Here is a 27,881-nt window from a genome sequence, read left to right as displayed (position 1 = left end):
GGGAGAGCTCTTCGCTAAATGAAAGCACGAATGTGAATGTGAAAGCGCAATGGCGCGACTCTGAATATTTTGAGTGTATGGTTTCTGTTTTGGTTACATGAATTACCCTAGCAGGGACTGAAACAGGGGAGAAAGTTAACAAATGGCAGTTCGTCCAGAGCCAGGCCTAATTCAGAGGCTAGATGAAATAGTAGTTAACAGGATTGCAGCAGGTGAAGTTATCCAGAGGCCTGCCAATGCATTAAAGGAGATGATAGAGAATAGGTATTGTGCAATTCATATTTTATTAACGTTAGAATTAAACTGGAATACCTGTTTTCAGATTTTTAGAACTTACTGCCATTAATAGTAGGGGTGGTAGTGGTAGTATTAGTAATAACAGAAAAACACAACAGAGCACCCAAATATATCATTTGTCGGCTGGAGGAGAACGCACAGGCCTGGCGGGAGGGGGGACAGGGGAAGTCTGGTGTATCTGGGCCCGCGGCTTGGTCAGTAGATTTTTTCCCCTTCTTTTCTTTTTCTTTTAGTAAAAGGTTGATGTAACATTCCGCACTCTGGGAATTTTTTTTTCTATGGAGACTACAAGTTTTATCCTTTACCATCAGTTTTCCATATTTACTAACATCTATCTATCTTATCCTCTTCGTGCATCAGGTTGCACATAAGGCCTCAATCAGAATATTTACTAACCACTCACGTGTAAATAACTGTTCAAGTAGTGATGTAGATCCTAGTGCACCTTGCCCTAATGTTTGCAGTCTGTATTATGTTACTGAATGAAAAGTAGATATTGACTATCGAATTGTAAGCATATTATGATTAAAACCGGCCCGGAGAGATCGTCTACCCTGGGCCCGTGCTAGCTCTTGGCGGCTCTGAGAACATAGATTAGTGAATACAAATGTGTATTGGAATCTTTTTCTGCAAAGTTATATACATATATTTTGACATATTTTGTGTCTTATCCATTTGCTATAGCTGGAAAGGCGATACTTTCCCTCTGGAGCCATTGAAATGGACATTGTTATTTCCTTTGGTTTTGTTCTCGATTTTCAGTCTTGATGCTGGAGCTACTAACATTCAGGTTACTGTGCGACAAGGAGGGTTGAAGATGTTGCAGATACAAGACAATGGATCCGGAATAAGGGTAACACATTTGGGTTTCATACAATTTTATTTTTAAAGTCTTGGTTTACCTTTTGCAAGTTATTAGTGAGAGATCAGACAACTTGATTGTTGACCAAATCAACAAGGATGATCAGACCACAACCAAAAGACAGTTTGACCATTGCCAAAAGATAAATAAACCAGAATGGTGTAGACTAGTGATCTTGAGATTTCTTCTCAGTGTATACTAACATTGTCAATTTGATCAGTGTTAAAATTGTCCAGTGATACTCATTAGTGTAGTTTGCAAGCAAAGCTTGTTTTGTTTTGAATGAAATTAATGATTATTATGAAGGAAAGGGTGATTACTTTCAGTTTGGAGAACCTTCTTATTCATGAAAGAAATCCTATTTATGGAGACAAGGGAAATATTCTTATAAAGTCAGATTGTTCAGAGTGAAAAAAAACTAGTGAAACAAATAGGTCATGGCAAGCCTTGGTTAGCACAAATAAAACAATTCTTTTGAAGTTGATAACTGAGATAGCTAGCAAATCTTATCATCACAACAGAAGGTAAACAGGAAATGTCAGCTTATTCACTTTTTAAATGAAGAATTTTTCTTATGGATATCCACTGCCAACAGCTGCAAGATAACTTAAATACATCTATGTCAACGTGAAATAAGCAGACTTTTTGAAATCATTTGTTATTAAAATTACCATATCATGATCATCAGCAACTATGATGACAGACAATAAATTTGTGGAATTAGAAACATTATTTCATAAATGATTCTTATCAGTTTATGGTATTTTTTAACAGAAAGAAGACATGACCATTGTGTGTGAGCGCTTTACAACAAGTAAACTTCAAAAGTTTGAAGACCTGCAGACCATTTCTACATATGGTTTCCGTGGTGAGGCCCTGGCCAGCATAAGCCATGTTGCTCATGTAACCATCACTTCCCGTACACCAGAGGCAAAGTGTGCCTTCAGGTACTTGTTAGTGGTCTGGTACTGTTTGTCTGATGTCTTTGTAATTCTTTTTAGTTTGTTTTTTAATGCCCTAGAGAAAGTGACACCATAGCTATGTATTTACATATGTTGGTGCACTTTTATTTCCACAAAATAAGTACAAATTTTTGGTACTGCATAATTTATATTGGTTATTTTTATTCTCAGAGATGAGAGATTTTATTTTAGCTTGTAACGTTTTGAGAAGAGTGTTTAAATGTGTCTGCGAGCGTGCGTGAACATCTGCATGTAAACCACGCTCGCCGCACTCTTTCACCTTTTTCAGCAAAAAGGTCGGGCCAACGATTAACACATTTAATGTTTAGGAAATTAAATGGTGATGAAATGTGAATGAAACAAAATAAAATAGTACTTCTCCCTCTCCACCCAACCCTCTCCTATGGTTGTCTGACGGGCTGGCGAGATGACCGACTGGACCAGCAGATTAAATCCAACGAATTGTATCACGAAGTTTGTGAGTCTAAGGTGGTTGATGCCACACCACCTGTATCGGTGAAGCTGATATATTCCAATGGAATCAATACCTACACCAAATCCACGGTGGCCAATACCATATCACTTGTATGGGTAAAGACGATACACTCCCATCGAATCCATACACCTCAGAATACAAGTGATATATTCCAATGGAAACAATACCTACACCAAATCCACGGTGGCCAATACCATATCACTTGTATGGGTGAAGACGATACACTCCCATCGAATCCATACATTCTGTAATGCATTGTTGGTGGGCGGAAGGTCCAAATTATTCCTCTACTTGTACATCATAGAAACATTTTTTGTGATAGACATATTGGGTAACACTTTTTGAGACCCTTTTTTTAAATCACAGAAGATACTTTGTTTTTTTTTCAGAGGTCAATACACTGATGGAAAGCTGAAAGAACCAGTAAAGCCTTGTGCTGGAAATGTTGGCACACAGATCACGGTAAAATATTTTATGTGTGAAGATGCACATTCCCAGATATCTTTGACATTAATGGCAGTCTGTTTCGAAGAAGACCTGAGTGACGTCACTAAGCAACCATAGACCAGTAGCCTTGACATATGTCATGATGAAAGGTCTGCAAAAAGCTGGTTAGGGTTAAAAAAATGCTCCACCAGATGCAAACTGGACCCTCTTCAATTGGCCTATCAGGAGAGTCAGTTGGTGGATAATTCTCATCACTTCATTCTCCATTTCCTTGAATCCCTTGGTTCCTCTTTGTAGACAACAGCTGCTTTCATCACTGTCATTCTACAGAAACTCTTTGATAAACTCCCAGCATTTGGTCTCTCCCAGTCGGTCTGCCAAGCTAAAGGCCTGTTCTGTCTCTTGCTGTCTGGGGTCAGGTAGTCCTGGCAGAACTTCCTGGCTGAGAAACAGTTTCTTTGCCAAAGCAGTGGCTTATGGTGGCTTACCTAAACTCTGCCATAACTTGTGTCAGGACTAATAATAGTTGAATGTGTCTTCTCTTAGTCTGTGGAGAGATAGTGTAAGTATGCAAGCTGTTCCTGCTCACATATTTGGTATCTCATGGATAAGTATGTTGGTAGTGTTTGTGAAAGAAAGAGTGAAGGAGAAAGAGTAAGTGTGAAAAAAAGAGATAGTGTGAGTGTGTGTATATACATGTGTATGTGGAAGAAATGATTTTTGGGGTGTATAATAATAGCACAAGTAGTGGCATTTGTGAGAGTAGGTGTGAGCATGATTGGTATTTGTCAAGTAAGTGGCGGCCTTCATCAAGTTAAATTCCTAGTGTAATTTCACATGGCAAATAAAATCTTCTGAATCCCTGTACTCATGCTTATAATTTTTGAAATGGATTTTATTCTTGGATGGATTCTTTCTTACATACAATGTGCAGGCGCACACAAAATAGTAACTTTTGTTTTATAAAGTATGCTTAATGTGACGCCAGTTTTATCTTTTTATTGTCATGTGTGCACATCTCTTGTGGTCTATGAATTCTGGCACTTTTTAGTTTTTTTAAAATACATTAATGCATTATTCTCTAAAGAAATCAAAGTCTACATAGAATTAATGTGTGAAAAAATCATTTTGATTATTTTTAGACTTGTTTGAACAGGGATATGAGATGTGAGATTATATTGTGATGGATATATTTTCAGGTAGAAGACCTGTTTTACAATGTTCCAACACGTCGCAAAGCACTCCGTAGTCCTGCTGAAGAGCATTCAAGGATAGTTGAGGTTGTTAGCAGGTAAGGTTTTGCTTTTGTGAAGGTGTAAAAAGTTGCAAATTCTTGCTGTCTGTAAAGTGTATTTTACTGCTGTTTTCTGTTATGGTTAATATTATATTTTTGTGGTTTTGCAGATATGCCATCCACAATGCTAGTGTGGGCTTCACACTTAAAAAGGTAACTTACTCTTAGAAATAAAGGTACTAGAAAAAAAGTCTATCTTATTTTCAGAACCATTGGGAAACATTCTTTTTATTAATGTTTAAATATAGAATTTGTTGATTTTATTTATACCAGACAAGTTTAGTTTATGGATGTTTACATTAAATTTGGGAAATTTGCTTTCAGATGTAGAGAATGTTTACTTTTGTAAAAGTTCGAACACCTTTGAAACCTTTTACAAAAGTAAACATTTCTGGATAGAGAAAAAAAAAATCAGGAAACTGTTTTATGCAGCATAAATTAAAAAAAAAATCAATACTTTAATCACTTATTTTGTTGCAGCAAGGTGAAAGTATGGCAGATGTCAGAACCCCACCTGGTTCAAGTCAGTCAGACAACATTCGGACTGTGTTCGGTGCCTCTATTGCAAGGTAAGCTGACTGATTACCTAACTGAATGGCTATATAAATACTTGTTTTTAAATGAAGAAAATTGCACTTTTGTTATAAACAGCTACACTTGGCTATTCCTTCAATTTTAAAACACTTTAACCGTATCTAAAATCCATTGCAATTGTTGAATGAAGAAGATTCTCTTAATAAAAATATGTAGTCTGGTTACTTTTCCATGCTTTTTCTGCATGCACGCGTTTCATGAATGAAACATGGAACATATTAGCATACATCTCTGTGTTGGCAAGACGACAGTTAAGATTCTATGTGCTTAAGTAGTGTTGCTCGGACAATGCTCTTGACGAGCTTGCAGACGATATTTTTGCTGTCAAACAAAACGACACAAACCGCAGAAGAGCGTGAAGAAGTAAAGGAAATACATGAGATTCATCGAGACAGTCACATATAAGGCAGCCAAGACCCAGCGAAGCTCAAGAAAAGCATACACATCTATCACAGACTGCCGAATATATCACATCGTCCTGATATTGTCTTTCTGAACTTCATCCTAGTCGTAGTAGTTTTAGTTGTTATAATTTAGCCCGGACTCTATGGGCTTTAAAAAACGTCTTTTTTTTTTTTTTTTTTTAAAGCCCATCATGGGGGAACAATTTCACCGAAAGTTATATCATTCGTACAGCCAACTTGGTCATGGTGGGTGACCTTCCTTGGTGCCCAGGGACTTAGTTGAAATGTTGTCTGATACCGGGTGCCTTCTCTGATGAAGAGCCGTCCACTCGGCGCCATATACACTTTGCTTCTTTGAGAGTTGCTGTGGCGTTTCCGCCAGAGGAAGAGACACGCTTTGAACAGGCGTCGATAGCCCAGTTGCACATGCTTCAGTCGACAGGCGTAGACAAGGGGATCACACAGTGCATTAAGAGGAATCAGGGTATTTAGATATCGATTGATTCGAGCAAATTTTGCATACATTTTGGTAACTAGATTCATGTCCACCTTGATCTGCACACAATCAACAGACATTTGTAAATTTTGTAGCTCCTAAACATTTCCTGCATCAGAGAGAGTGTGTACGCGTGTAGTGTACGTGAATGTGTTTTCGAGCCTGAGCGCGCGCACGCACACACACGCGCGTAGCCTATCTTTGTTTAGAATCGCAATGAATGGATCTTTAGATGGTTAAATCAGTAAATAAGAGAATCTTACGAATGATGTGTTTCGATACGAAAATATATCAATAGAGGGATTGATTCTTTACCTGTATAATCAGGGCGATCTGAAAAAGGCAGGACGGTAGCCAGCAGACGACAAACGTTCCAATGATGAGAAATGTGGTCAGCAGCGCCTTCCTGTTTTTTGCATAATTCATGGGGTTGTTAGCCCTTCCTCGGTAAGGCCTTCGCGCTGCGAGGTAGATGCGGATGTAGACGAATACAATGAAGAAAAAAGTTACGAACGCAACGAAGAACACCAGATACTCTCCCTGGTAGTCAGAATATTCAGTGAATTCGCAGTAGTTAATATACTGCGCGACGTCTGCGAACTCGGACACGTTCGCTAGAAAGACAGAGCAGCCACCCAGGAAGGCTATGAACCATATGACGCAGATGATGGAGTTGCCTTTGGCACCGTTTAGAAGATGGGGATAGTGCAAGGGTTTGACGATGGCGACGTAGTGGTCCAAGGCCATAACCAACAGGTTCAGCAGCGAGATGACGGAGGCCATGGTGTTGAGAGCGAGGACCAGTCGCTTCGAGCATGCCCATACCAGCCTGTCCTGCGGGCCGTCCTCGTAGCTGGGCCACTGGGTGAAGATGTTGTTCAGCATGTTGCTGAGCACGCTGACGCTGAGCAGGACGTCAGACAGGCCAAGGCTGATCACCAGCTTGAGGTGCGTCACCATGTGGTCGGGGCCCAGCACCGTGGCCACGATGGACAGGGTATTGGCCAGCAGAGACAGCAAGCAGAGGGTCAAGCTAATGACCTCAGAAGGCTGTGAAAAGAATATGTAGGCATGCTCCATCGGTGTCAGCGGCTTTGTCTTCAACCATTCGGGATTGCTGTTGTTGAGCGTGTGTTCCAGTAAACTGACGCTCGTCGTCATGTCTGTTTCTCGGTCACCTTCGCCTCGGTCAGAGTTTAGCAAGTGTACTCTGTTTACATTTGGTCGGGCTTATCATACCTTTGTGGCGGCTTTGCTAAAATAAAAGAGTAAGAAAATTTTCAGCATTGCTTTTATTTTCGTCAATAAAAATCTCCCTCGAATAGAATGAGGCATTAGCGTGTGTGATGATTATCACGTGTAATGATGTGTCAACTGTTTCTTTCCTCACTGATATATCTCTGGTCTAATTCTATGTTTATAGAATAGAAATAAGTGCAGGCCTTTTCCTCAACATGTAGTGGCTGCATTTTGTAATAAAGCATAAAATATAAAACTGCAAACTGCTTTAATAAAGGCAGGTTTGTTTTTACCTCAACAACGAAAAGAAGAAAACGGTTAATTAGGTTTGCACTTTAAAGAACCCACACTCTTTTAAAGAATATTTGACTTTATTTAACGCTTATCTTTGCTCTTACTTTTCATTAGATCTAAAAAGCGCATTTGTTGAAAGTTAATGAAATGAAAATTAACATCTAAAAGGCATCAATGTATGTAATGCTGTTTATAAAGATGTCCAAAGTTGAAGCTCGGTGTATTAGAGTTGGGAGCGATTTAAATCACATTCTTACCTGTAACTGTCGAGATCATGCGCTTTCTCATCTGTAGAAGCTGATGAAAGAGGTATATTAATGGGACCAAGAGCGATATTTAAAATAAAAACAACAATAATAGGTGAATCATTGGTAGTGAATTCGTCTTTTTCAGGGAACTGCTAGAGATCGACCACGAAGTTAAAAAATTATCTGTGAAAATGCATGGTTTGGTCTCAAACGCCAATTACTCAATGAAGAAGTCAGTTTTTCTTTTGTTCATCAATCGTGAGTATATAAATTCTTTAGCATATTTTTGTTTTTTTATTGGGACGCCCATATAATGCGATGTATTCCCGTTTTCAACGAAGTCCACTGTTCTGTTTCAAGCCATGCGTCCACATTCAGACAAAATGCTGACAGCATTAACTCTTTACATTTTAGAGTTTCTTGTTCAAACAATGATTAAATGAAGTTTCTCGACTGTAAATAAAAACACAGTAATACGTTACATGCACGTAGCCACCTTGTTTCACTATGTGGAGGCAGTATGCTCAAGTAACATGCACAGAATATATACATATATAACAGAAGTTATGCTTACCATTTACAGCGTGGTTCTACGAGAAGCATTTATATACCAAAATAAAAGCGGTAGAGAATGGGGATCAGAGTAAGAGAGAGAGAGTTTATGTATACAGTAGGCGGGTATTATTCAGGCAGGAAGGCGGTGCCGAAGAGGATCTTAGAATCGCCCATGATCGTCGACGTGACCTCAGCGACATGCTGCTGTCGCCGGCTGCAGCAAATGACGGCTGGCTTACAAGATTTAGAGTTTCCCTTATCACGCCCAGTCACATTTTCTGTCTTTGGATAAAATAGTTTGTTTTGCTTTTCTCTCTCTCCTCTCTCACCATGTCCCTTACTCTTCGCCATTGCCTACCTTTCTCTCATTACGTTCGCGCACGCGTGGGCGGTCCGCATGCTTGTTCATTCTCTGCATGTGTCATCTATTTACATGTCTGGTTTCATTTCGATGATATAACCTTATAATAAAACACCAATCTCGCCCCCCGGCCCCGTGGGCCCGACTTCTCGTGCCAGGGGTGAACACCCAGCCTCTCATTGGCTGGGCGACTAAGCTGGCCTACCCCGTTCTCATGCTTTTCCCTTTTCTCCCTTACCTGTCCCTTTCATCTGTATTATTTTTCTAAACAAATATATCCCTGTCTTCTGTCTTCACTTGTCTCTCTCCTGCCTTTTTTTTTCTCATCATACCTTTCTTTTGACATAGTTTTTCTCTGTGGCCTCTTTTAGGCCCCCTGCGTTTGCCGTGCAGGCAACCCGTGTCGGGGGAGGATGGGATTCCGGGAGGTTGAGATTCCTGCCCTGGTGCGACCTTGCTGGAAATGCCCTCAGTGGTACCACTCGGTACACGTGGTTTAACGTTTGTTTTAAGTCAGGCGGAGTAACTCTTCATTTCTCCCCCGGTCTACTCAAAGTCGCGATGTGATTAGTCATGACTCATTATAGACGGCGGAGCGACTAGCTGTTAATTAACTCATGGCTGGGAGTGATGTACTTTTGCATTTGGAACACTCGAAATAGAGCCTTTCATCTTTCAAAGGCTTATTTCGAGTGAGATTTTCTTTCAAATTTTGAGAATAAATATCTTATAATTAATCCTATTTATCTTAAGTATAAAGCAGAATGTGGTATTTGGTGGTATTTAGTTAATAACTATAACTGATTATCTAATCCTGACCTGATTTTGAGAAGTACTTTTGTCCTCGGAAAGTTCGTAGACTATGGATTTTGTATCCTTCTCTAGAGAATCTTTATCCTAGTATTTGTTTTACCCATTATGTTATTAGTATCAAAGAAATAATAGAAAACATATATTTCGTAGATAACGTCTTATTCTAAGCCTTTGTGTGTGTGCGCACGCATGCTCATGGGTGCGAAACACATTGAACTTGATATCTTAAATGTCATTGTAAGCATACTATTAACAAAGCAAATCAGAATTTAAAATCTAACATATAAGAGGGAATATTTTCGTTGCGAGAGAGAGAGAAGAAAGACGGGGCGTGGCGTTTGTCATCAGCGCGGTGTTTTATTTCCCCTTCACTCGTTGTTTACGTCGTTTACCCTTTGCCTTTTCGTCTTAAATACCCACAGTTAGGAAACATAAATTTTCTCTGTTAAGTTTTATTTAGTTTTCCCCTTTTGAATTAGCTGCCTATTTTGTGTAATTTCAAAATGCATAAACAGTGTATCTCGTGGAAAGAAAACAAACATAATTTGGTTTTGGCCTTTTCTGCAGATCGCTTAGTAGATTCGAGTGCTCTCCGAAAGGCCATTGACAGTGTGTACCAGACATACCTTCCAAAAGGCACTCATCCGTTTTATCTACTTCAGGTGAGCAGTGCTTTTTTTTCACCCAATTCTTGTTTCTCATCATCAATCGCAGCTTTGGCTGCTTATCTGTATTCAACCTCGAAGGGCTGACAGCTACTTATGTGAATATCACGAGTCCTTGGTTAGTTTCTTTTATTCCCCTCCCCTTTCTTCCCCAATCTCATGTTTTGTCTCTCAGTTGCTGTAGCTCGTTTTGTCTCTCAGGTGTATTTGTAGGTCGTTTTGTCGTTCATGTGCTGTATTTGTAGATCGTTTTGTCTTTCAGTTACTGTATCTGTAGGTCTCAGTTGTTGTGTTTGTTTGTAGTTTTGTCTCTCATTTTTTTGTAGTTGCAGGTCGTTTTCTCTTTTCAATTGCTGTATCTGAATACAGAGGACGAGCACACTGGTAGCTGTTTTCATTGTGTTTACGTCACCTTTCCATCTGGTTTTCCCACAAGCGCTTGTCTTTTTGCCATATTGCAAAATACTTTATACAGGGTAAAAAACCAGCTAGTACAATTAGCGACAAACTTGTTTTCTTTTGACATCTTTTTCTTTAGCCTCGAAATAGCTCCACAAAACGTCGATGTAAACGTGCACCCGACGAAACAGGAAGTTCATTTTCTTCACGAAGAGTCTGTCATTGCCAGTATTCAAGAGGCCATCGAGGCCAAGCTTTTGTCAACCAGCAACTCTCGTACCTTCTTTGCTCAGGTTTGTGTGCGCACGACACTCAGTCTCAGAGGCTGGTTTTTATAAAGTGAGACTATTTTATTCTTTGCTTATTCATGAAAGTTGAATGTAATATTCATTCCCATTCTGGTGGGGTAGACACTGTTATTGAGATAGACAGACACACTTTCACATACCTTCACACGCACTAGTTAGAACGATATATATTTAATAGATATTACAAAAGATGGATTAAGGGTGTAGCCAATAAATGTTATGTGTTAAGTTCATTCTTTTCCCCTGGAATTTCGATAATGTTTCTGTTTGAGAACAGACGCTGCTTCCTGGAGCTTTGAGTGTCGAAACTTCGGAGAGTGATCAAGACAGAAGTAAAATTACCAGCAGTAATCAAGGTACTTTATTTTAAACAAGCGCATATAACATCATTTACTGCGCTAATTCATACTGCAGCCCGAGAGCGCTGGCTTAAATGACAGTAGAAATAAGCTTCCACAGCTGATCACCTAAACCAGGGGTGGGCAATTAATTTTCCCAAGGGGCCGCATGAGAAGTTGGGATGGTTTTAGAGGGCCTGACTAATATAGTTAACTCAGTTTTACCCAACACTGTATATATAGTATATATACTGGCGGGCGGGCCAGCGGGCGGGCCGGTCAGAGACAGGAGGCGGGCCGGCCTTTGCCCAGGTCTGACCTAAACTCTTGTGTCAAAAAGAGAGGAATATATGTAATAAGCATTATGTTTAAATCTTTAAGTCTACAGTAACGTAAATATTACACAGGCTACATTACATAGATATTAATACAAATTAAAAAAAGCAGTAAGTGAAATTAAACAGCGAAAAGCCGTCAACGAAGAGTTTAGAGCAGTGGAGCTTTCCGCGACCATTGTAACTATTTTAACCTCTAAAATAAGACAAAAGGTCAGCACTAGATCATCTGCAACATCATTCTCATGTAATGTAACATTAGTTACAGGTTTGTACAAATTAACAGACAAAACCTAGATCGCACGGACATGCTGATATTATTTTGTATTATTTCTGGCAGCGGGGGAGAAGCTGTATGCGCATCAGATGGTGCGCACGGATAGCCGCGAACAAAAGCTGGACGCCTTCCTCTCTCGACCTCCGACGGCGTCGTCTTCCCGCCAGATGGAGCCACAGCCAGATACCGCGGTTGTACGAGAAGGCGGCGCAGACGGGTATGATACATTCAGGTTCATGCAGGCACCTTTCACAACAAATCTTCCCAAATTGCAGCTTACCAATAGCTGGACAAGGAACTCGAACAAACACTACAAACATTCAATGAACGTTGTTACGGGGAACCTGGATAGTTTGTGGTATTACTAAAAAGACTTTTCGAGTTTTTATTGTCTTGTAGGCTTGACACTGCTGACGAGGGTATGCTTACATTTGACTATTTATTGCAGAGCTTGTGGTTTGTCGTCAGTGCCTAGCAAGAAATTAAAACCTGTTCGACGAGAAATCCGCCTGACAAGCATCTTGTCCCTACGGCAGGAGATAGAAGAGAACAGTCATCCAGGTACATCTTCATTTAATAGAACCGAATTGGGTGATTAGAGAACAGTCATCCAGGCTTGACAATAAAAGTTGCCTTTGGTGTCGCAGGCTTAAGAGAGATGCTTCGGGAACACAAGTTTGTGGGGTGCGTAACGGAGGAGCTTGCTTTGGTGCAGCACCGCACCAAACTGTACCTGGTCAACACTCATCGCCTGAGGTAGACCTCGCTTCCTATTTCTGTGTCTGTTTGATGAGCAGTCTTCACTACCATTGTAACTCTTGTTAGACATTAGAAAGATGGTTATGAATGAAACAGAAGACGACGTGTGTGTGAGTGAGATAAAAAAAATCCTTTTTTTCCTTACGTATTTTCAAAGGGAACTGTTGTTGGTGTTGCAGTAAACACCTGTTTTACCAGCTCATCATGTACGACTTTGGCAACTTTGGCATGTATAGTCTCTCGGTAAGTCATCGCCAATCATATTCTCGCAGTTTTTACCTGACAAAATGTTCTGGTGCTTCGAGATTTTACATCAGTTTACTCACGCCTTTAGACGAATTTGGAGCTATTCAAACAGTGCTAACGTAGTATGTAAGCTTCAACGAATGAAACAGGCATTTGTTTACTGTATCGAAAAGTTATTAGTTAAGTCCTTAGTTTACCCTTTCTGATCTTTGTCATATGATCTTTTTTCACCTTTGGAAATAGTTTTGTTTTCTTATTACATTTTGTGTGTCTCACATGAGACCCTAACATAATGATCATCACATGCAGTTATATTTATTATAGAAATATGAACAAGATAATACAAAGAAATACTTTGTTATATTTAGATTGCAGAATACAGGGTAGGGAAACTAAGGAGGAGCTTGTGTGTTTCTCGCAAATGAAGAGAATTTTTTAAATGGCATTTTTGCTTTCAGTAATACCTTGGTTAATCAGAGACTTACAATTTTTTTCATCGCTCCGCATTGCGTCGACACTTCTTCGAAGATTTCAGATTTTGTTTAATACCTCATTCTAACTGTTGTCAAATGAAATCTGCATATTGTTTTCTATTCAAGGAAACTGATATTTATTTATGTATGCATTCTTTTAACATTTGTATATCTTCTACTAAGTGCATGCAGATTTTCTTCCTGTTGTTGTTTTCTTTCTTAACACAGTACTACTCGTCACTATAACCCCCATTCCCTGCGGTTCCCACTCTTAAAAAAGAACACTTTAAATCTATATGTCATCGAAGCAGTCCCATTTATTTTATTGTTCATCACAATCCAGTCAAGACATTATTTCACAATGACGCTAAAAGTCAGGAAAAAGCAGATTATTACAACATGTTGGCTGCTTTTGATGGTCTAGCGGCCATGGCTTTATTTATACAGGAGCCAGCCCCGATCTTTGAGCTGGCCATGCTGGCGTTGGACAACGAGGACAGCGGCTGGACACCAGTCGACGGGCCCAAAGAGGACTTGGCACGTTACGTAGTGGATTTCCTTACCTCACACGCGGAAATGCTTAAAGACTATTTTTCTCTGCAGATCGACAAGGTTCGTTTAGGAGCGGATGGAGTTGCTGAGGGAGTGTGGTATGAAAAGAATCATAGACCTTCACCCGCACGATTTTCCCGTATGGAAAAATAAAATTTAATTTTTTAAATAATTAGTATAATTTATCGTGAATGCAATTTTTTGATGTATAAAAATCCACCAGATTTCTTCATTCTGGTTCATAATGCAAAATTTTTATTTCGAAAATGGATTTTGGTCATATTACGGTAAAGGGCACCGTGGAAAACAGATTCTTTTTCGAAAGGGTGATCAAGTATCACTTGCAAGTCTACAGCTACGTTTAGACTACATCAAAAGCACCAAAAAATCTGAATTTAATAAAGATTAGAAAAATATTCAACAAACAAAATGATTAACCTAATTCACAGTATACATTAACACATAACACTGAATACTCCCCCTTCCTTTCTGAGAGAAGTCTTTCATTACAGTTTACTTTAAAGCAAGTCTGCTTTTGAAGTTTCTGCCGTCAGATCCACAGCTCCAGCAAAGAAAACCGACACGCAGTCTTTTCCCAATTGTCGCTTCTCTTAAAGTTCTGTAGGATCTGGCGCACCAGACAAGCACAGATAACCGAGAAAAAAAAACCTGAACAGAAAAAAGATACCAGGGAATTTAATATTTTCTAATTAATAATTATAATTTAATCAAAAACTTAGATTAAAAAAAACTGATTCACTGAGGCAGATTTCACGTGTAATTTATATTTTTAATAAGTCTGGTCAGGACTTCCCACGCAGCACTGAAGAAACGATCAGGTTCTTTCCCCTTTCCAGTCAAGGACACATGATAGGCAGTGAAAAACCATGTTAACGTCACCTTAATCCTAATCTTCACCAAAAACACTCGCCATCCGCTTTCTCGTTCTCATTAAAACAAATAAACAGCAGGTTTGTGACAGCAAGTCTTGAGAAATGGATGAATAGCAAGATAAATGTAAGGACAAGAGTTTTATTAATCCGACAATTTTTTTTTTCGTAGCAAATGACGTTTACGTCCAACTCAGCGGTTTTTCTAAGTCGAAGAAAACCGTGGTCGGAAAAGCAGGAACTATTCATCGTCACGAGGAGAATAAAATCCCTCTTTTTTATGTTTTTACATTGTAGGCGTGTTCTTTTTTGGTAGCGCGTAAAAGCCGTGTATGCTAGCAAACACAATACAGTCAAAGAAAATGTTTATTTGCTACATCGCTCCTTTGCGTGTTTGAGAAGCGAGTCTGTTACAGGAAGGGTTGTGTGACAATGGAGCACTGTATTGGCAAACAAACTTGAACTTAGCATGTTGAGCGATTTCTAATGTACTAAACGTTTGCTCGTAAACTCGGTTTCTTGCAAATGTGAATGTTCTATAATCTTGTTTTTAGTCTTCTTCTAGCCACCGCCACCACCATCTTTAAAGGAACGTAACGTTCTTTTTCTTTGCTATAAAATTAATCAACAGTCTTCAAGAACAGTGTTTACGAGTTTTTTTCCCCCTTGTTATTGAACTTTCTTGGTTTGGGTAAATGCAAACCCTCGGCCCTCATAACGAGTGTTGATCGCACGCGACCGTCTTGGGTCTTGTGAGTTCCTGACATGCTGATGGGGTGTACCAGAAACAGAATGGCTATTTGCAATTGGCTTTAAAATGTAGATTGGGATACCACTTTATAGCTTATTCGACTGTGCATCGAGTTTGAACATGTTATTGACATCGTTCTCCCATCCAAATATCCATAAAAGGTCGTTGTGTCGACGATTTTTCCGAAAATGTTTGTTACGTTTTGCTTATTTGTTTACTTTAAAAAATGATTGTCTTAATTTTGTTGACGTTTAACTCTCTACACTCATGGTGTGAAAACATTCTGCTAAACTGAGTATTTCTTTCTTTTCTGTAGCAAGGTAATTTGTTGACGTTACCCATACTACTGGACAACTACACTCCTGCACTAGCCGGCCTTCCGATGTTTGTTCTTCGCCTGGCCACCGAGGTGAAGTCTTTATGTATTTGTCTTAATTCGGTTGCTCAGCATGTTGAGGAATTTCGCTCCCAAACCATCGGTTTCCTGCGACCTTGACACACACGCAACATAACATTCAAATTTAGTGTCTATGGTATGAAAGTTATGTAGCCAGCGTGCACATCTGCAAAACAGTAATCCAGGCAGGAAGTGTATTTTTTCCACACCACAGTTACAGAACGGATCTAATAGGTATAAGTGTTTTTTCTCTTTTTTTGCTCACATGGCTGCATGCGCAATGACTCTGAAAAACCATAATGAGTTTACAACCTCGCGGAAAGGAAGCAGTGCAAATCCACGGATATAATATTTTCAAGATGTTCAACAGAAGGCAAGAGAAAGTTTTACCCTTCACCCCTCCTCTCCCCCTATAAATTACAAAGGAACGCTATCCATGCTTCCTGTTTTGAAGTTAGCCAACAGCAAAAACTGAAGGGAGGCTTTGTCGATCGTGCATGTACAGAGAGTGATCTCACGTGAGTCCCTCTAAGACTCGTTGTGTTTCTGTAAATATTTGCATGACGTTACCTTCGTCACTCAGTATCGAACAAAAGACAACTCGTGAATTATAACGCAAAGTGCGTTGAAATTTTTAATTTGGCAAGTGAGTTTATTAGGCAATCAACATGTAACATTATTGTTATATTTGCTACATGAACACCGTTGTCAGTTGCTGTATTCGTGTTTCGCTATTAACGATGACCACACTAACAGCAAGTTCTACCCCATAAAGCACCATTTAAGAGCCCAGAAAATGTGTGGCCCTGACCCTTGTCACACCTGTTCTGTTTTTGTAGGTGACGTGGGAGTCCGAGAAGGAGTGTTTCACGACGTTTGCCAAAGAGCTGAGCGACTTGTACGCCGTCCGGCGAAACGTGTACTCAGAGTACGTTGCATCTCACAAACACCACGATAGCGACAACAATGCCGGCGGCGACGCCCGTAGTAGCAGCAGCAGCTGTAGCCAGAGCCCAGCAGTCACGTGGCAGTGGACCGTCGAGCACGTCATCTACCCTGCCTTTCGCACCCTCCTGATGCCTCCCAAGAGCCTTTCAGAGGACACCAGCGTATTGCAGCTGGCTGACCTTCCGGACTTGTACAAAGTCTTTGAACGATGCTGAGACGTGCAGGGTGTTTTAATTTAGGGGAACAGGGTGTGGAGGAGGGAGGGGTATGCGTGCAAGAGAAAGTGTCTTTGCCTGTGTTTGTGTGTGTGGTGGCAATAGTGCAAAATACTTCTAAATCCTGTATCTTAAACACAACATTATGGATTTTTTTGTTTAAAAGATCTACCTCGTAGCCCCAGAAAAAGAAAAATTAAGCCTTGTTCATATGTTTAAAGCTGTTCTCCTGTTAGCCTAATTATGCGAGATGGTGTCAGGCTTGCCCGCCTCTCCCTGTCGTGCTTCACGTGCGGTAGACAGGACGGGAGGGTTGAATGACAAGGGAGGTCATCTAATCTGCTAATCTTCCTCCGAGAGACGGCCATACGAGAAGGTGGTGTCTTGGTTGTCGTCCTGAGCATATCGTTGTGGAGCTGGTCCTGCTCGTGCTTGTGTCAGTGTAATCTGCAGACCGAGACATAATTATGCAAAGGAACAGACAGTGCTCGCGTGTCACCATCAGGTCGATACACAATCCTTTTTAAATCTATGAACTATTCAAGCAAAGCGAAGCCTACTTTCAGTGTTTCATATAAATAAAAAAAAACAAAACAACCTGTGGTCTGCAGAAATGGCCATTGTTATTCATTTTCCAAAACCCGATTCTTTCCGCGGGATTAAAACCTGTAAATGTTTGTTGTTGGCTGAACTGATTCACTACTGCTAGTTTTAAAAAGTATGAATGGCTTACCAATCAAATTTGTATCTGATATTCCTTACTCCAAAATTCCCTAAATGGAATATGTCGGGATGCTGGCCATAGAAGTTTCAGTTCTTCTTGCTTAAATTATGCTACATTTATGATAATGTAAAACCATAAACTTAAAATGAGTGATCAGGATAGGCACTAACATTCAAACTGTTTTCTTCATATGAGCAGTTATATACGAAAGTAGTTCATTTCGGTGTCAACCATGTGACGCAAGAAAAGGACGTTTTAATGAGCTGAGGGACATCATTAGTCTATAAGAGACAACAGAGCTAATCGGGGTTTTCTTACAAGAAAATCCTAATCACGGGATGGCGATGGGGCGAGTATTAGAACAAGTGTAATCACACTTACGTCCTCGTCTGTGACAACGGAGGCTTTCCTGAGCATGAGACACAAAGGAGAGAACAGGAGATTGATGATAGCCATACCTCGCATCAACCTGTGGCGAGAAGAAAATAGCCGTCATGGCGCACGCGCTGTCCAAAAGCAATGAACCACGGACATATATCTTTGGACTGCAAACCAGTTTTCTGTCCTAGTCAAATTTATTTCCGGTTTAATGATAGCATAAAGTAAACGATGCAAACTCTGGTGTCGATGGAAGTGAAAAAAAACAAAAGCTCAAGCTGTTGTGTGTTCTGAGTCGCGAGAAGTGAAGGTCGACGACTTTTCACATACACACACACATACTAAAATATAAAAAAGTAAGTAACGAACTTATGACAAATACAATGTTGACACAATATATTTTTATCGCTGTTCCGTATATTAGCTGTCAAATGGTTCGCCGACACCTAATAGCGTACAACTTGGAGAAAGGCTAAGACAGTCTCGGCAAATTGCCAGCAGTCTAGAGAGAGAGAGAAACATTAATCTTTATAAAATTACAAACTCATTAATGTCACAGATTGTCATTTTTTGATATATTGTCTGCGATTTATAGAGCTTGAGCTCCGGTTGGTTGGCTTCCACCTTGAGGTGATTTCACACCGTGGAGAGGGAGGGGGAGAAAACCTCCAGCCCTGTGGACAGGTGTCACATAGTGTCTCAGACGAACCCTGAGTTGCAGTGGTGACAAGGGAGTGCTTTAACCACTACACTATCGAGCGCGCCCACGCTTGAGCCCCTGTTGACTAGGCCGTATTTAAATCATCAACCACTACTTACCATGGAAAACCAACAGATTTCACGATCAGTCCTGCTACAGATGGTCCTGCAACAAGACACCATCATAAATATATTTAAATTTACGAGACAGAGAGTGAATGCTTAAATATAGGAGCAATTTCCTCTCCTTTGGTTGCATTCATGCAGAGGGAGGGAGTCCATACAGAGAGGTAGAGTTAATGTGCATGTGCGATGGCCAATGGGTTCAAAATAAACAGTGCCTCAACCAGTAATAGGCAAGGCAGGGTAGGTCCCCACGTACCAACAGAGTAGGCCAGGCAGACGGCCAGCTGCACGATGGCGTAGACGCATCCGTAGAAAGAATCGTGGCGTCTGTCTACCAGCAGCGCCAGTAACGGCATAACGGCGGCATCGGTAATTCCTGTCAAAGCCACGTCAGCAAGTGAAAACACGACAGTGGTTAGGGAAGGCTTGTACAAAGATTTTAAGCACTAACTTAAAAATTACACACCCCATCCCATCCTAGCCCACCTTTTTCACACCCCCTACAATAAGCCACTTGTAGATTAAAGAGTAACACAATATGGCATCACGAAGAAATCCATGACTTCGACTATTTTGCCAGTAAATACTAACATAACCCTTCAGCAGGTTATCCCGGCTGACTTTTGGTTTCCAACTTTAACACTGAGCACTTTAACAAAAGATCTGAAATTCATTTGTATGACTAATCTGGGATCAGATAAACCCTCCGTGACAAGATATACATTGCTTGCTTACCTAACCCCAGGCCCAAGCCCAGGTGTGGTAATGTCAACTGCGGTATCGTCGTCGAGAAAGGCAGCTAGAAAGAAAAGGTACAAAGGAACAACAAGTTATTTCAGAAACATTTCTATGAAACTCATTTAAACTTCTGCTTTTGTTCTGCGGACTTTCGGGGCTAGCAGAAAGACCCTAATTCTTTCGTGCAGGACTCGATGAGAGTTGTACTTACGCAGAAAAGACACAGCGAGATGAGCAGCATGCAAGCCAGCGTGCACACCCACCTGGTAGACAAGAATACAAATATCAGAATTTTTTTTTTTTTTTGGAAGACCAGCAAATAAAGACTGAAATAATAGGCACATATCAAATATACAAAGATTACGAAACCTATCTATTTTACGAAAAGATGAGGAACAAAAGTATGATGATAGCAAGAGCAGAAAGTAAGACAGAATATGTCAGATTGTGTGATTATGTTACCTGTCATAGCGAAAAACAGAAATTAAAGACATTAAGCAGTCGGCGATATTTATCTCAAGGGACCTAATTCAAAGATGAAAACATCATGTAACTATTTTTCCAGGACAGAAATCCAGTCTGTTTCACTTGTCAAGTGATACGAGTCCGCCGACTTTCAGATAACAGGAACGACCTGCAGTTCACCCGGTAACGAGTCCACAGACTCATTTTATGTCTCAAACCTCGAAGTAGATGAAAGCAACTCGATGCTGCCTGGGAAAAACTGTATTCTAGGAGTCTGATTAATTTTCTTTTCCGAGAAAAAAAAAAAGATGGCAAAGGCGTTAGGCGTAGAGAGTACCGTTGTGAAGTATTTAGATGACATGTGTAAGCTCTGTGCCTGTATGTATGATCTTAATAAACATCATTTGGAAAGAACTGAGTAAATACTTTAGATAAAAGGACAAACAACTCGGAGAAGGATTCTCACCCTTCGCAAAAAACCAATTAAGCTAAGGGTAGTACTATCCAAAGATGTAAATGAATGAACCTTTTTTTACAAGATTTATTTTTGGAGTAGGAATTTTGGGTACAGATACTTACCGCCCGATACTCCGAGCTGCTAGGCCAAAGAAGTTCGTGCCGACGAGGTAGCCTACACTATCCGGTAGAAACACCAGCCCTGTAGTCAAACACATAATCATTGCCAGCCTCTAGACAGCAGTACATCATCCATAAATTATCAAACTTAATTCATCACTAGCCAGGCGGCGGTGGGAGGAGTAGGAGAAACCCCGGCTCGTGCTACGTGCAGGGAAGTGTTGCATGAAAGTTAACTTCTTTGTCATTTCAACTGTAAAATGAAATATAAACTCTTTCGTAACCCAGAAAGTCAAGAAAGAACAAATAAATTTAGTTGTGTCTCATTGTTCCCTTTCTCAAGATGTCTATTGGATTGTCGAGTTTTTCTTTTTCCATACAGACTCGCCTGCCCTTTGATCATTATCCAATGATGTTGACGATGGCCTGATGTACTTATACTGGTTGTACAAGAGTCTTGCCCGTTGAGCACTGAAAACAATCTGCTCTAAAAAGTAGTAAATAGGTGTGAAAAAAGTACTTGGACCTGACCTAGTTGCCACTTTTGCACATGCATCGTGCTTATTATCCACAGCGGCACTGTTGGTTCCAACACCGCCATTGACATTGTCGTCAGCATTACTGCCCCTGCGCAGAAACAAAACCTGAAAATGTAATTCTTACTCAATAATAAATATAAATATGTATTTTATAGGATAACGAGTCTTTTATAAACAGCTCTTACCGGAGGCCACAAGGATGTAAGGGTCTTGCAAAAGGACGTAGAGAGGCGTGTAAGCGCTTGCCGCCTGCCACAAAGATCAAGGCTCTGGTAAAGACTTCATTGAAATGATGATGATTGGTGGTGGTGGTGGTGGTGATGATGATGATGATGATGATGATGATGACGACGATGAGGATGACAATGACGATGAAGAAAACACGTTTGATTGCAAGAAGACACTGCCCTTATTCCCTGCTTCTCTTTCGCAAGACATGAAAACAAGGACTGATTAACAGTAAGTACTTACACCTTCCTTTGGTTGCAGACCCAAAGTAAACCACTGAAGACCTTAAGAACAACAAGAAAATAAAACGTGAAAACTTGCGGTTAGGATTTCTAGTGTAACTAAAAAAGACTACATGAATAATTGCAATAACACAACTCAGAACTACAAATCCTGACATGGAGTTATGCAACTGTAATTGAGTTTTACTAGCCCTAACAATGAACATTGTGGGTTGCTTGTGCTCAGTAACTAAGGCTCCATCACCTCGGAGGTGGACATACCACCGAGGCCAGTACTGGCCCCCTACCCCCGACCATTTATTCTAAACTGACTCTAATGTCAGGCCACCAGGAGGAGGAGGACGGTGTGGTGTGTACACTCCGTCAACAACACGCTCGTCGGCATACTATGGCGGCCACATGAACTTGTAAATTGTCACTGGCTAAGCACTCGCCTAGTGGGTAAACAAGAGAGAACGAGAGTGAGAGAAGGTCAGCATTTTGCATCAGGAGGGAAGCTAGAAATAAGAGTGGATCAAACAGGTATACAGAAACAAATTAAGCATCACGACTGCAGGTTTGTGCTCAGTGCAGGACACACAAAGGATGATACAAAAGAGAGAGAGAGAGGGTGGGACAGAGTCATTCCCGTGTGTGCTTACTCCTCTACTCTTTCCAAAAGTGTATTGTCTCTCAATCGCTATATATTCAAGCAAAAGTACAAGAAAGTGGACTGACAGGTGTCTTACCTAAATCAACTAATGTCAGAGCGCCAATGATGAGGAAAGGCACCGTTTTGCCGACAAAGGTGTACATAAAACCGCCATATGGATAGCCCACTGCAACAATCCAGATAAACAGATCTGAGTATTCATGAATAATTCTTAGCTAAAAGAAAAAGAAATTGGTAATTCATTCTACTGTTAGTCTCCGATAACACACTGTTTTACTCAGAACTCATTTAGTGAGAAGGTAGTACTTATATCCTGCAAACTAAATTGTTGATTATTGTCTGGTTAGTGGAAGTAAAATAGCGTCTAATCAGAAGCAGTGTTGGACACGGAGATCGGAAAACGAGTAAAGAGGGAGGGAAAAAAGATGGTACCCAGAATTCCTACAGCAGCTCCGCCTAAAGCTATACCCATGGCTTTGCTTCGACCTCTGTCATCCGGGTACCTCTCCGCCACAATGCTCATGCCTGCAAACATATATGACGAACTGACAGCAATTTTATAGCAAAATGTTTGAAAAGGTGATTCATTGTTATCGCAAAAGGTTTAACGCATCGAAACAAATTTATCTCTCGGAATTCTCGATGAAGTCATACATCTATACTGACAATAGAACTGAAAGGATTTAGATAATACTAATCTGTTGTTAAAACCGACTGAAAGTGTCAGTAAATACATTTATCGGATCAAAGGTGCATCAAAGATTAGGTACAGACTTCCCTTCCATTTATGACAACTTTTTGCACACAAGAGGCAATGAGATTTAAACGACTGTCCAGCTGCTTTGTGAAGGAATAATTGGGGTGGTCATCAATTAAAAGGCTCATCTTTCGTGAATGTTTTACATGTTTATCTGTGCTTTTTTTTCGTATAGCACCTCAGATCATTAATACTTTATTACAACTGACTGATGCTAATTTTTGTTAGAAGCTTACTGACATTACACACGTAAGTCTGTGACAACACTCATTGCTTGTCGACAGAAGTGTCGATGAACACGAGAGGCTGTTACTTGCCTAAGACTGTAAAGAATGCTCGGCAAAACAGAAAAAAAATTTAAATTGTGTTACAAATAAATTTAAGAAACCTGGAGTGTCGTCACACAAGACACTTAACATATTTAAAAGAAAAGGGTAGAAGAAATTATTTTGTAAATATCAAAATTAAAAAAAAAAAAGGTTGAAAACCTGGCCTCCTAGTTTAAAGGTCACGGGCCTAATTGAAGTCAGTTGTAAGGTTTGCCTACTGTTTTTAAAGACAAGTAAACTTTTTAACCCGGATTACGATACGTACCCGCTACTGCGGATGCAGCTGATCCTAGACCTTGCAAAGCTCGCGCTACCAGCAGCGGGATGAAGGTCTGAGAGACTGCAAACGCTGTCAGAAGCATATTTTTTTTAAAAAAGGAAGCTATATTCCTATTTACTATAGGCTTTACAATCCTATTTTTTTAAAATTGAAGTTCGTCTCAAATGTCTGATACACATTTTTAGTACAAGGATATTTCTCATTTTAGACTCCTTCACCTTAATACAAACGTTAGAGACCAGACACTCACCCAGAGAGGAAACGAACATGATGGAGCAACCCCCAAATAGCAGGATCGGGTAGCCAAGCCTGAGTCACAAAAGGAAGTGAGAATAGTGATGGACTGACGTAAATACAGTGGAAATGTCGTTTACGTGAAACAAAAGTAGAAGAGAAAGATGCAGAAGACAAAGAAGAAAAACGAAGACACAGAAAACAAAGAAGATGAAGAAACAAGAGGAAAGACAGAAAAAGAATAAAGAAGAATGGATGAAGAAGGAAAGAAAGAAAGAATAAGGAAGAAGAAGACTACTGCTGACTACGCTACTGAAAAGATCTTTTTAGTTACTTTACTGTTCAAGTTCCAAAAAAAGGCAATTGATTTTTTTCTCCTTTCTCCTGAAAAGATCATCTTAGTCACTTTCCTGTTGAGTTTCGAAAATAGACAATTGATTTTTTCCCCCGTCTGATCACGGCATGGTCATTTTCCTTTTAGGAGTTAACTTAAGAGGCGTGTCTGATGAAGTTGTGCCATTATTTGATCACCCTGCCTTTTTTCTCCCCTTCCTTGCTGACAATCATGGCATGCTGTGGTCACAATCTCAACACAATCTTTGGCTATGTTTCATGAAACAAAAGTAAATCCGTGACTGAAATTTCCTATATGTCATCGATGTGTCTAAAATGTGTGGTGTCTTAACATCATCATTAATTTTACCGTTTGTGACATGTTGGAGTAAACCTACTTCAAAGGACGACTCATTGACATCGAAATTTCAACGAACCACAATTTCGCACCAATGGGAGTTTTCGTCTCATAAAACGACGGCATGAGCAGTTTCCCTTATAAATAAAAAATAGTATGGGGAAACAACTGATCTGAAATCAATATATGAACTCTTGCCTGAAGCCAGCACGATGCCTTATTGATGATGATATGATCGTAAGGCGGTAATGTCTCAGAATTGTAATGCCTACCACTGTATCTTCGTAAACTGTCAACGTCACAGACTTTTTGTTTTCTTGACCTGCTTTTGTTCCTTGATGTCAATAGTGAGGAGGTTGGGGGTCAATCTGTTCATATTAAACCGGGATATCTGACATTACTAGCAGCAAGATGACTCCGTGGAAGCTTTGGCAAGTTCTATTACACCCTCGTACAGGGTCTGTCCATAGTCTTCAATCAGTGAAACACCTGCCTGCTGCACAAGGGACCGACGAAAGGGTTGGCAACCAGCTGGACAATGGCCTTAGATGACAGAAGCCAACCGACTCGCGAGTTCTCGGAATTGGCCACAGCGGCTAGTGAAAAGGCGTGTTTGGCAAAGCTGTCGTCCACCAGAGTTAAAGGCACACTGTCGTTGGCGTGGGGCGGGAGCGCTGGCGTGCTGCGGTTGCTGTGCTCTTCGTACTCTTTGCGGTCAAGATGCAGCAGGAAGGATGGAACGATAGGCACTGAAGCAGACAATATTGTTAAATGAAAGTGCTGAAGACCTGGAGAAAAATTATACTTAATATTAATCCACTTTAATCCATCAATTTCAACTTTAGAAACAAACGACGCTCATAAAAAAACTGGAACAACCATCCACACTCTTCATGTGACACGTGACTGTTACTAACCCACACATAGAAGACCAACAGTTGTCGAGCAAAACTAAGATCAGCACACGATCCAACACAATCTTGTCGTTACCGTTTAACAACAGGAAGTGACGTACCGACAGACGTGAGGAGGAGGTTGTCGAGGAAGTTGGTAAAGAACACAATGCCGAGAACGAGGCGAGTGGAACCATCTGCTTTCTGCCGCACATCTCTGAGCATCTCCATTCTGCTGTCCGAAGACATGGCGCTGTGCTGGTCTTTGGTAAAAGCTGCCCTGATGTAGCAAACAGTTTCGAGAAGAAGATATCTTGTGGTTATCATTCTGTATTATTGAATTCTCTCCATTTCTATTGCTATTTCTCTTCAAGTCTTTGTAAAGTATATATATATATGAAACAGTGGGCTACATGTTTTGTGCAGAATAAAAAAGAAAAAAAAAATAAAGGGAGGGGACAGAATGGTTGGTTAATAAATCAAGTTAAAGTGTAAAAGCCTTTATTGATGGAAGGCTCCTCAGTTTAATTCGCTTACAAACACACCACCTCGAAACGCCGACTAGAGAGAATTTTCACATTTTTTGGCTTTTGAGAACTGGTGAAGCGGGGACAGCAATATGACAACCTAAGAAGCTACATGGAGATTGGATAGAAGCCACGAAAAACAGAGTCGGCTTGTCACAAGTGATGTTTGCGCTCTCGTTCTGATGTAAACAACTTAAAGTGTCTGACGAAGGGAAAATGGGGATTTAATTCTGTCAGCCACATTACAATAAACTTGCAGATTTGGCCGTACCAATAATGACACTCAGAGAAATTAAACAAAATACTGTACTTAGAACTCGGTTAGGAATGTGGACGTGAGACTGGAAACAATAATAACAATAATCTAGTAAAACATTCTGCTTCATACCTATTATCCAACTGTTACAACAGAGAAAAACTGCAAGACAGACGCCTACTCCTCTACAACTTTAGAAAGCCTTTCTGTCGAGGGATTTCTGAGCGCTGTAGACTCTGGACTAATGAACAAAACAACAGCATCTGATATCCTCCTGATATCACTCTCATGAAGAAAACAATGTGCGAGAAATGGTAAATGTTTTACAAAGTTATAAGAAAGACAATCTTTAAAATCTAGAAAGAGACGAGTGGTACTTTCTATTCCCGCAAAATGAGTACTACGAATAAGGGTTTTACAGAAAAGAATTACATAATAACTATGTGAGACACTCACAAACACTTGAAGAGAAAAGATGCCTGAAAAGACATTAAGGCATCCATGAAGGACAGTTTGCCAGAAGATGGCTAAAAAGAAATGATGCCTCTTCAGTATGGAAAGTCAGTGTCATTTTGTTAGAGTTAATAGAATGTCAAACTTTTTTAAAGAAAAAAATACATTCATCAAATGAAGGTTTATACAGAAAAGATTCGATCCTGGAGACCAAAATGTTCGACAACAAATTTCAAAGCCAAGATGTGAACTAAACGGTCTCACCTTGAAATCGGAATACTTTGTTGGTTTATTGTGAACAACTTCGCAGTCGGTCATCCAATCTCCTGCTCCTTCTCCTACTAGTGAGTGAAGACACTCAGGTGCCTCTTTTCCAGACAAGGGGGTCGAATGTTAACCCTTTAGCTGCTCCGCTGGAAATATCGAACCAACGCATGAAGGGAAAATGAAGAAAGACGGGAGGACGGGGATGGAGGCGGGAGAAGGGTGGTGGCCGCGCTCTAAGAGGTGCGAGTTTTATAGTCACGTGATTTGCTGTGACGGGGCCAGTTTAACAGTGAGTGACAGGCTTCCAACTTCCATATTTTTTTTCTGTTCAGCATCGTGGCATCTTCTAGGGTGGGTACAGTCCGTGCACAATCCAGCTCTTGCAGACTGGTCTTGTAGAAGGAGCATATAAAGAGTCTACTATAAATACATGCAATATATAAAGGGATGTGTAATATCCACATGCATGGCAAGGACAGTGAATGTGAGCACAAGTAGCTACGCCATAGTTTTACACGTGCTGCTGCATTGAGTTGCGTCCGGACGGAGGGGCGTGTGGGTGGACGTGTCTTGATGAGGTCTGTTGCTACCATTACAGGCACTTTGTACCGCTCTAGCGAGCTGGAAAATGGAAAGCGAGCAACTCGGCAACAGGCAACTTCCTTGGCGACATCAGTGGCGACTCAATAGTAGGACATTCTGGCTTTAATCTCAAGCTGAATATGATGGGGCCTGAATGAAACTGCGAGCACAATCATGCGCACGGATGCACGTGTGTATGTCTGTATGTGTCTGTCTTATATATATATGTTTCTCACCTACTCTGCTTACATGTCACATATATCGCTTGTATGTTATTCATGGGTAGATTTTGATGGGAGGGCGGGGGAGAGAATTCTGCTTTACGCAGAC

The 27,881-nt window shown here is 40.4% G+C and overlaps 3 protein-coding genes across 4 annotated transcripts; 1 reads left to right on the top strand and 2 right to left on the bottom strand.

Moving 5' to 3' along the window:
• The first annotated feature begins 10 nt into the window (after positions 1-10).
• Positions 11-17,592, top strand: LOC112563970 (DNA mismatch repair protein Mlh1-like). The gene is made up of 18 exons (XM_025238460.1): positions 11-264; positions 1,060-1,150; positions 1,934-2,106; positions 3,007-3,079; positions 4,264-4,355; positions 4,469-4,511; positions 4,839-4,927; positions 7,779-7,891; positions 9,930-10,010; positions 10,553-10,719; positions 11,012-11,090; positions 11,748-11,901; positions 12,133-12,245; positions 12,332-12,440; positions 12,623-12,686; positions 13,610-13,774; positions 15,672-15,764; positions 16,592-17,592. Exons 1-18 carry the CDS (start codon positions 143-145, stop codon positions 16,913-16,915), a joined length of 2,145 nt encoding a protein of 714 aa, XP_025094245.1. The 5' UTR covers positions 11-142; the 3' UTR covers positions 16,916-17,592.
• Positions 5,945-7,551, bottom strand: LOC112563968 (melanocortin receptor 5-like). The gene has a single exon (XM_025238457.1). It carries the CDS (start codon positions 7,011-7,013, stop codon positions 6,144-6,146), a length of 870 nt encoding a protein of 289 aa, XP_025094242.1. The 5' UTR covers positions 7,014-7,551; the 3' UTR covers positions 5,945-6,143.
• LOC112563967 (synaptic vesicular amine transporter-like) lies at positions 17,230-27,106 on the bottom strand. 2 transcript variants are annotated; one of them, XM_025238456.1, is made up of 17 exons: positions 26,967-27,106; positions 25,589-25,746; positions 25,067-25,322; positions 23,899-23,957; positions 23,634-23,717; positions 22,715-22,807; positions 22,359-22,448; positions 21,632-21,672; positions 21,346-21,409; positions 21,153-21,248; positions 20,625-20,703; positions 19,792-19,843; positions 19,578-19,641; positions 19,099-19,218; positions 18,837-18,882; positions 18,021-18,108; positions 17,230-17,362 (listed from the first exon to the last, which is right to left on the bottom strand). In XM_025238456.1, exons 2-17 carry the CDS (start codon positions 25,713-25,715, stop codon positions 17,258-17,260), a joined length of 1,464 nt encoding a protein of 487 aa, XP_025094241.1. In that variant the 5' UTR covers positions 25,716-25,746; positions 26,967-27,106; the 3' UTR covers positions 17,230-17,257. The 2 variants fall into 2 exon arrangements, with proteins under 2 accessions (XP_025094241.1, XP_025094240.1); XM_025238455.1 differs by lacking the exon at positions 26,967-27,106 and having other exon boundaries at positions 25,589-26,243.
• Between the last annotated feature and the right edge of the window lie 775 nt (positions 27,107-27,881).

The sequence above is a fragment of the Pomacea canaliculata genome, linkage group LG5 (assembly GCF_003073045.1).
Source record: "Pomacea canaliculata isolate SZHN2017 linkage group LG5, ASM307304v1, whole genome shotgun sequence".
NCBI classification, from domain to species: domain Eukaryota; kingdom Metazoa; phylum Mollusca; class Gastropoda; order Architaenioglossa; family Ampullariidae; genus Pomacea; species Pomacea canaliculata.
Note: the sequence above shows the minus strand (reverse complement) of the source record. Positions and strands in the feature narration are given on the sequence as shown.